Source organism: Triticum urartu, chromosome 2A (assembly GCF_056163025.1).
Source record: "Triticum urartu cultivar PI428250 chromosome 2A, HENAU_Tu73, whole genome shotgun sequence".
Taxonomy (NCBI): domain Eukaryota; kingdom Viridiplantae; phylum Streptophyta; class Magnoliopsida; order Poales; family Poaceae; genus Triticum; species Triticum urartu.
This window is the reverse complement of record NC_141874.1, coordinates 74439686-74449881: the sequence shown is the minus strand read 5'-3', so window position 1 is coordinate 74449881 and position 10196 is coordinate 74439686. Positions and strand designations below refer to the sequence as shown.

Genomic DNA, 10196 nt, shown 5'->3' with positions numbered 1-10196 from the left:
GAGCCAATCTTACGAGTACTCGTGTAACTCGTTAGACTCGGTATAAAAGATCAACCACTCCCAATACAAAGAAAGGTCAGCCACTCAGCATCCTATGTCCCAGGCGCACAACACAAGGCCTAACCGTTGAAGGCCCAACCGCCTAGGAGACTCATGCGTTACAAGAAAATTACTATTGTTTAGTGATATATATGTTTAATATATACATACTCATTTTTATAATATTTGAGGGTTTTATGTTCATATCTTTAACGAGCTTAACAAGCTAAACGAGCCAGCTCGCGAGTTATACGAGTCAAGCCAATCTTGGATTTGAGCTCGTTATAATAACGAGCCGAGTCGAGCTAGCTCGTTAACGAAACGAGCTCTAGCGAGTCGAGTCGAGCTGTCTCGACTCGGCTCGAATTCCAGCCCTAAATAGATCAAAAGGTTTTCCGGAAAAGAACGTTTTCTGCATTCTACATACACCAATACACGTCACAAGTTAAAATTTACCATTTTTAAAAATTTGTTTGCTTATCAGTGCCAACGAGCTTTCTGAGTATTCATAGTTCGACTTCGCTGTGAATGTCAAACTCGGACTTGTTGGTGTCGGAGTTTGAGTTAGTCTCTTTTTTTTCCTTTTTTTTTTTTGCGGGTAAGGAGTTTGAGATAGTCGAGCCAAGTTTTGGACTACATAACGGCATATACCAAGGTTTTATGACCTTGTATTGCACATTTGCACTGTCAGAGAGAGTGTTAATTTGTCATATGCCTTCTGAGTGTGTACCACGTCGTGCCCAGTTTGAGTTCCCAACGGCACGTCTGTGTAAACTCGTGCAGGGTAGGTTGACGGGATCTCTTATCTTCCCGGCATTCCTCCTAGTAAATCAGCAAGATTACACACAGGGCAGGTCAATCTAAAGATTTTGACCTTTTGGGTCATCCATCCAGTAAATTAATCGATTTTTTAACCTAAGGTTTTTACAGGCCTAGAAAAACTCGGTACGTGCGGTTAACAAGCAAGGCGGACAGAGCAATAATCAAGATATGCGTGTGCTCCACAAGAGCCAACCCGTCAAGCGACTAGGTTAATTAAGCCATTAACAGTACGCACAAGAAAGCACAGTGTCAAGAGATATTTCTGAAGAATAGAATCATCATGAACACTAGTACGTACTACGGCTCTGTATGTGCACCACTACCCAACGGCACATTGGAAGGCTCAGCAGCAAAGAAGGGTCCGAAAGAAATGGCACTAGAACATATCCGAGAGAACCTCGCATCTTAGCAACAGAGAAAGCCGAACGAATAAGACTGCAGGGAAAAGCCGGAAGCGAGGCGAGGCCAAGGATATTGGCATCGAACGTGTACAGGCAATCTTCTGAGACGTCCATGTCGGAATCCCTTGAGGCCTTGAGCTGTCGACCGAGCATCAGATGCCTCCATATCTTTCTTTGCCTGCCGGGAAACTATGGATTACCCCGAAGCTGCTGTCCCTTGTGCTTGCCAATCAGGGACTGCTTGGTGACGGTGTGTCTGCTGGTGAAGATGAATTTCTCCATCCAATGGTTTTGGATCGGGTAAATATCAAGGTGCCACCGGCTCTGAATTATGTGGTTGCTGGGAATTTTTCTCCAACTTCGCAGTCTTCCGAAAGGAGAAGCCCCAAATGCCTGCGATCATCTTCGTTTTTGTCCCTTCTAACTGAGCCTCTAAACACTGTATTACAACTTTAGACTTTGCATCTGATTCTTCCAAAAAACAAAGTATATCTTCGACCACTACTCTGGTAGTATGGGTCGAGGTTATCACATGTATGGGGTGCAATAATAGTCTACCAAGTCCAAAATTCACAAGGCGGCTGTTATTGGTACTTTAGGTGTACTTTATAAGTCTTTTCGCAAAATTATAGTTATTGAACATGCTTCTACATATGTAACAAAATACTCACTCCATCCGAGAAAACTTGACCTAAACTTGTTTATCAAATCAATGTATCTAGAACTAACTTGGTGTTAGATACACCCATTTGAGGGACAAGCTTTTTTGGGCGGAGAGAGTATCAAATTTCAAATATGACCAAATACAAAAAGTGTTAAATAGAACTAGCACGATACTATATTTGATAATTTTAGTTATTTATTGTTGGATTTGTCCTTTTGTTTGTCAAGTTGTGGGCCAAACCTAGATCTGAAATTTTGTGACGTCAGTTGTACGCGTTCTTTCTATGTGTGAAATTTTGTGATGTCAGTTGTACGCGCTCTTTCTATGTGTCATGATTTTCTTTCCAGATTCTTGACAACTTTCAGCTTCAGGGTTTGTTTTACTATAATATCGTATGATGTCTTAATTTTATTTTCATAGCTTTATCGCACTAGTTGGGCTCACTGCTCACCAGTATGTGCCTCGAGAATCAAACAGGTGTCGATGAAGATGTCCCCAAACTGAATTTTCCCTCGGTTTTGCTTCCAAACCGGAATCTTATTTGCCCAGAAGCAGCGCCCCTACGCCTATACATACGTGTAGCGCGCATTCCTCTCCCTCTCACCTTGAAACCACCATCACGATCACCGCCTAGCACGAAGCGCTGCGAAGCCCAGCTTGCTTCAGTTCACCGGCATGGCGTACCGAGTGCTGGAGGTCACGCTCCTGTCAGCCAAGGACCTCAAGAGCGTGAACCTCATCACGCGCATGGAGGTGTACGCGGTGGCGACCATCTCCGGCGACCCCATCACGCGCCAGTGCACCCCGCCGGACCCGCACGGCGGCCGCAACCCGACCTGGAACGCCACGCTCCAGTTCGCCGTGCCGCCCACCGCCGAGGAGGCCACGGGCGGCTGCCTCCACATCCTCCTCCGCGTCGAGCGCATCTTCGGCGGCGACCGCGACGTCGGCGAGGTCATCGTGCCCCTCTCCGAGATCCTCTCCGGCGTCGGCCACGGCGCCGACTACGGCGCCCACAGCATGCCGCAGTTCGCGTCCTACCAGATCCGCAAGGTGCACCGCACCGAGGTGCGCGGCCTGCTCTACCTCACGTACCGTCTCGGCCCCGTCGTCCTGCCGGAGCCCCATCTGGAGATACCCGTCGACGAGTGGCCCGTCGTGGCGTACCCGGCGAAGCAGGTGATGCCGCCGCCGCCGCCGCCTCCACCGCAGGCTGCTTGGCCCGGGTATGTGGCCGCGGCACCGCCGGCGAAACCACCTGCCGGCTACGTGGCTGTGCCCCCGCCTCCACCTGCAAAGCCGGCCGGCTACATGGATGTGCCGTTTTCGCCTGAGAAAGCACCCGGGCATACGGCCTGGCCGTCTCCAATACCTTACTGGTACGGGCCCGCGCCATCACCTGCAAAGCAAGAAGGGCATGCCGCCGTGCCGCCGTCGCCGAAACCTTCTGGGTACGGGACCGCGCCATCGCCTGCAAAGCAAGAAGGGCATGGCGCCGTGCCGCCGTCTCCGAATCCTTATGGGTACGGGACCGCGCCGTCGCCTGCAAAGCAAGAAGGTCGTGCGGCCGTGCCGCCGGCGACTCCAAAACCTTCTGGGTACGGGACCGCGCCATCGCCTGCAAAGCAAGAAGGGCATGTCGCCGTGCCGCCGTCTCCAAAGCCAGCCGGTGGACATGTCGCCGTGCCGCCGTCTCATGAGCCATCCGGTCGGGTGGTGTCCATGCCGCCTTCTCCAAAACCAGTCGGGCGTGTGGTGTCTATGCCACCGTCTTCTCCGAAACCATCCGGTCAGGTGATGTCTATGCCACCTTCTCCAAAGCCAGTGGAACGTGCGGTGTCCATGCCGCCGTCTCAAAAACCGGTCGAACGTGCGGTGTCCATGCCGCCGTCTCCGAAACCGGTTGACCGTGTGGTGTCCATGCCGCCGTCTCAGAAACCAGCCGGGCATGTGGTGTCCGTTCCGCCGGCTCCAAAACCGGTTGAACGTGTGGTGTCCATGCCGCCGTCTCAGAAACCGGCCGGGCAGGTGGTGTCCATGCCGCCGCCGGCTCCAAAACCAGTTGAACGTGTGGTGTCCATGCCGCCGCCGGCTCCAAAACCAGTTGAACGTGTGGTGTCCATGCCGTCGTCTCAGAAACCGGCCGGGCAGGTGGTGTCCATGCCGCCGCCTCCACCGAAACCAGTCGAACGTGTGGTGTCCATGCCGCCGTCTCAGAAACCGGCCGGAAATGTGGTGTCCATGCCTCCGCCGCCGCCGAAACCGGTCGAACGTGCGGTGTCCATGCCGCCGTCTCCGAAACCGGTTGACCGTGTGGTGTCCATGCCGCCGTCTCCAAAGCCAACCGAGCAGCATGTGTCCGTGCCGCCGTCAAAACCAGCGGCACAAGTGGCCCCGCCACCGTCTCCCAAACCTTCTGGGTACGAGGCCGTGCCTTCTCCTCCGAAACCAGCACCACATGCGGCCGTGCCGCCGTCCCCGAAACCATCGGGTCATTACACCGTGCCGCCGTCTCCAACACCCGCCGGACATGTCGCCACCATGCCGTCGTCGTCTCCGAAACCACCTGTTCATGCGGTGCCACCATCTCCAAAGACAAGCACGCATGTGACGGCCGTGCCGCCGTCGCCAAAGCCAGCCGGCGGGCATGTGTCCGTGCCGCCGTCTCCAATGCCATCCGGCGGGCATGTGTCCAGGCCGCCGTCTCCAGCACCATACGGTCAGGTGGTGTCCATGCCGCCTGCTCCAAAACCAGCCGCCCAAGTGGCCGTGCTGCCGCCTCCAAAACCAGCCAATTTGCCGGCAGATCACAACCCCAGCATGGAGTTCGGGTGGGGGCTGGGCGCCGGCCTGGTCAGCGGCGCGATCAGCGGGATGCTGGCCGGCGGCAACAAAGGAGAACCGACGGCGTACGCACCACAAGCCGCTCCACTCGCCCGCAGCCGTCAAGTGTCTGTGTCTAAGACGTACGGTAGAGATGTTTACACGCACTAATAATAACCTTGCTAAGATCCAAATATAGCTTGATACGAGTGTATAAACACTTGCACGATGTACTAGTAAAGAGTGCCGGTTTGGCATGACTGGGTTTGTAGCTAGTTATGCTATAAATTAAGACATGGGTACGTCTATGTATACTTTGTAATTTGGAATAATTAAGCTTTATGCTCCTTATTAAGTTGCATATATTATGGAAGAGTAAACTGCATAAAACCGCCATATGTGCAAATCGATTCGCTCAAACTATCTAAATTGCAGTGGATCTTAGTACTGAACATACTGAAACGTGTGGTTAAATGATGTTTGTGAGCATACTCAAACCTAAATGTAGTAGTTTTATGCAATTTGCTTATATCATTGTGCATAGTTGCAAAGATTAACGCGTGTTTGCTATTTGTAAGGCAACTAAGAATAGATTTGGTGTTAGTCGATTCGGGAGAGAAGATGAGGCGCAACTCTGAGGCAGAGCTCGCCGCGGCAAGCGACAACAAGGCTCGGGGATGCCATCGAGGTCAAGCCGGAAGCACCCGGAGCCGGTGACGATGTGACGGTGGTGTGACCGATGGAAGGAGTCAGAGGTTGGCGAATCAAGGTGTGGGGTGGTCTACTAACGCTGGAGAAGAGCAAGGGGTACAGGGATGCCGGGTGGGGAAACATGGCGCAAGCAGCGCCGAGGCGTGCCGGGGAGCACCGCCGCTCGTAGGTGGTGGCAGCAGGCTGTCAACTGATGGTACATGAGGTGAGGGTGCTGGATTTCAATATAGAGGGATGAGGAGGTGGTGGAAGAAGAAGAAGAAGAAGAAGAAGAAGAAGAAGAAGAAGAAGAAGAAGGGGAGGGGGGGCTATTGTTGGATTGAAATCCAACAGGTGACGGGTCCCTACCATATAGTAGGTCCCATAGATTAATCTCTACCATTTTTTTGAAAAGAAAAGATTACTCTCCACCATCGGGTGTTCACAAAGGGATGGCTCATATTAATCTAACGCTCCTCTTCAATTTACTGGCGCAACCAATTTCATCAATCGGCGCAACACAAGAACATTCACGTGGCAACACACACCATGTACGTCACAAGCATGATGAGCAATCGACGTGCACTACGGTTGCAGCAATTACATAGCAAGATGCAACAACAGTTTACTACCCATGTGAAAGAAAGAAAAATCGAAAGACCACCATGTACAAAATTCCGAATAGAATAGTGAAAAATCTGGAAACGAACAAGCAAGAGAGGAGGATAGAATTTACTGCAGCAATAATTTGCACGAGCACCTGTAGCTGTATACATTGAGCATCTTCAGTTCCATGCGTCTCGATCACGCACAAGGCAGAGCGAGGGCGATAACCGAACCACCGTCCAGACTATCTAGTCGCTGATAGTTATCCACTAAAAATGAAAACAACACTGAGATAGAAGAATCGATTCGCGGTTTTACCGTGCGTGCACCGCAGTGAAATCAGAGGTAGAGAGATAGGTGGGGAGCAGAAGCAAGAGAGATGGGCAGGTTCGGATTTGAGCCACCTACCATGCCAGTTTTACTTTGTGTCGGTGGGCCCAATATGTCAAATTCATTATTTGATAGCTTGTGAATCAACAATTTGGGTCATGTGTGCATCATGTCTGAATGGTGTTGGGTTTGAGTAAAATGTCGGTGAAATGATGTCTGTGAGCAAACCGAAACCTAAATTTGACAGCTTTATTGAAATGGAAATCTAGCAGGTGGAAAAATTGACCGATGCCAAAAATAAATTCCCGAGTGCTTGCCATATAGTTGACCCCACCGATTAATAGCCACCATACTATTGAAGAGAAAATGTTACTCCCCGCCATCGGATCTATACACAGATGTATGACCCATATTAATCTCAAGGTCCGCTCTAAGATCTACCGTTGCAAAATTTCAGCAATCGGCGCAACACGACAAGCATGATGAGCAATCTTCCTCGTGCGCTTCAGTTGCAACAAAAGTACAGGGCAAAATGCAACGACAATTTACTACTCATGCGGAAGAAAAAAAAAATCAATAGAGCACTCTGTACAAGATCCTGAAAAGAACACTGAAAAGGGGAGGACAGAATTACCGCGGTAATAATTTGCGAGAGCACCTGCAGCTGTGCACATAGAGCATCTTATGTTGCGTGCGTCTCGATCACACGCATGGAAGGGCGATGGCAACAGCCGAACCCAAGATATCGAACACTTTTAACTGACGTCCAGACTATCCAGTCGCCGATAGTTATCCAGTCAAAAAACGAAAAGAGCACCGAGACAGAAGAATCGATTCGTGGTTTACCGCGGGTGCTGCAGTAAATTTTACAGCGCCATTTAGTAATTTTAGCGCGCTGTGCCCGATTCAATCCAGCAGACGCACAAAAATACAGCGGGTAGTGGATAGCGCGCAGCAGTCCAGCAGACACACTAAAAAATAAAGCGCCACAAATATGTCTACAACAAACAGGTCCCTACATATTTACAAATAAATCCATCTGACCAAAACAAAAATGCAATTAGGTCCCCAATCGTTGGAGCAAGCTAGCTTGCAAATCATCTTCCGCCGGCCACGGCAGGCGAGCTAACTTGTTGTGATCTCGTTGGAATCGCAAACACGAACTAGCTAACTTCCCTTAAATCGTTGAAGCAAGCTAGCTTGCAATGGATTGGAATCCAAATCTCCGCATGCACCGCTCGCCTCTGGCCACCGCACACGCTCCCGGCCAGCGAGTTCGAGGTTGCGGCGAGCTGCAGGGAGGCGGCGAGTAGAAGGGCAACAGCAGCTCCCGGCCGGCACGCGCTCCGGGCCGACGAACTCGAGGCGGCGAGTTGCAGCCGGCGAACAGAAGGGCAGAGGCGGGATGAGCAAAGGGAGCAGAGCACTTGTCTTTGCGCGTCATTGTCCAGCGCGCTGTACGCCGCGCACCAAATATAGCACATGCGATGTAGAAATTCTCAGCGCGCCGAATGGATTTTACAGCATGCTGGCTTTTGCAGCATCTGTTGGAGATGCTCCGCGCGCTAAATTAGCGTTTTTTTCCAGCGCGGGCTACTTTTAGCGCCTTTGTTAGAGATGCTCTAACACTGGTTCTATCAATCTATGTGCAACAGGCAAGAGAAACACATCAGAATATATCCAGAACTTAACTAAGGTGTAAAGAAAACCCAGAAATTCCCTCCATAATATCTGTACAATTAATTATGCAAAGTACACTTAAGAAGACTAAAATATCTTGCAAGTTATTAACAATGAGGAACGAATCGATCCCACGAGATATTTCCAAAGAAGAAAGATCTGAATTACAGTATAAACAAACAGCACATTGGTCTTGTCTTTGCACTACTGCGGTCCTGAAATGCCTGCAGCACATTCAAAGGTTGAGCGGCAAAGTTTGGCTGAAAGAATTGGTATACATATCCGAACATCGCATCTTTCAGCAACAGAAAAAGCACGAATAAACCGGAAGCGGAGCCGGACCGAGATATCGGAATCGATCATCAGAATAGAGAAGAGGGAGCTTTATGCTGGCCATGATTGCTGTTATGAATTTAGTCTCTAGGACTACGAGAACAATGCCTTGCCCAAGTTGCTGAGCATCCGATGCCAACAAATCTTGGCCTACCAGTACCATCCAAACTTGGACTAACAATACTGATTAACCACAAGCGGCTTCCTCATCAGGGAATTGTAAATATGCATCCGTGGCGATCCTCGCGTTGTTTTTGTATTGCATTGTGTACTTGATGTTTGTAATAATAATACAGTTAGAGAGACACACACAAAAAACCTGTTATAGTTCTAATATTATTCCCTTCTTGTAGCTTATATTCTCCACCGGTTGGCTAAGAACACTGAAGTGCCATTGAAGCAATATTCAAGTTCCCAAACACATTACCGTAGTATATATGCAGAATCCCATACTCCCATCTAAATTTTACACATTTTGGGTCCCGGAAGGAATCTAATCATCACTTGGGCCTCGCTTGATTGCCGTTCTATGGGCCATTATCCATGTAATTTCAGTCAGTTTTTTGCTCCGGGCTAAAATCATGCTTGGTTAAAATGCAAAAGAGTGTCATTGCACAAAATTAAGGCTGTGCCAAAAAAAGTGTAATTACACAAATAGAAAGGTGCAATTGAACAGGTAAAAAGTGCAACTGCACAAAAAGAGCTAGTACACAGTTCAATGACCAACTCGCAGCTGCTATGTGAAATATGAAACACATATTCAAATAGTAGTAAACTAAGATAAAAACACTTGTATAAAATAAAATAATACAAATATAGCACTAACAAAATTTTATAGATAACAAAAGAACTCTTCTGAACACAGAGACAGAAAAGGCTTCTTTACTACCGTATTTAGCACACACAGTGCGTCTGACCCTATTGAACCCATCAGCTGACCTGCAGACCAACGGCTGCCAATTATGCACTGCGACCATGTTGCTCACTGTCACTGGGATTGGGATGAGCTTCATGCTCCTGGCCGTGCGTAGTCCATTTGGCCAAGGAGCCGAGGGCATGGAGGTCACGAAATCACCATCCACATCGGTCAAAGTTGGTCAAGTGAAGTGTTTCAAAATAGATGACTCAATTTTATACTAACTATTTTGTTTAACCGCGTACTGCTTTCCTGGGCAGGAACTGATGCTACGCAAATTTCGAAGGGTGGATCCAATCCACATATCCACACTATGCTAAGGTGATCACCACGTCCACGTACGTGCAATTTCTATTCCACCTTATCCAAGCAGCTCAGTGGCACTGCTACCCAACATGGTACGCATATGGTGACATGTGTGCACGCAGCCCTCGGTCGTTTTCGTTTTGGATGCTCGTCCAGTTGACGACTCGGAAGAGGTGGTAGCACTTTAACTGACATGCACACTCCTTTGGAGATGCATAGACGGATAGATGTATGTATATCCAGGGGTTTATCCACAGCAACCCATGCATGCAAACAAAAGATGACCGCCTCTTTGAACTTTGAAGCAGCTTAGTTTCTAATAACTTTTTTTTGTTTATTTTTCTGTTGTTTCAAAAACAGAAACAGCTTATTCTCATTGGTTTTAGATAGATGGCTCACCATCCATGCCGGAATTCAGAAGTGCTATTTGATCTGAATATACATAATTCTGTGGGCATAATAATCACACAGCTCTCGAGCCCGCCGTATGCAACCAGCCCGGAAGTTTCCCATCTGAATTCTCACATAGTTTTTGGAATTCTGGGCCCACACCTCCTCCTCCTATACATACACTACCCACTCAAGG

The 10196-nt window shown here is 49.0% G+C and overlaps 1 protein-coding gene across 1 annotated transcript; it reads left to right on the top strand.

Moving 5' to 3' along the window:
- The first annotated feature begins 2509 nt into the window (after positions 1 to 2509).
- Positions 2510 to 5117, top strand: LOC125535737 (uncharacterized). The gene has a single exon (XM_048698808.2). The coding sequence runs from the start codon at positions 2602 to 2604 to the stop codon at positions 4918 to 4920; it is 2319 nt and encodes a 772-aa protein (XP_048554765.1). The 5' UTR covers positions 2510 to 2601; the 3' UTR covers positions 4921 to 5117.
- Positions 5118 to 10196: the final 5079 nt, after the last annotated feature.

Bases quoted from the DNA above. Each gene is read 5' to 3' on its own strand.
- LOC125535737 (XM_048698808.2), top strand. From the start codon at position 2,602: ATGGCGTACCGAGTGCTGGAGGTCACGCTCCTGTCAGCCAAGGACCTC.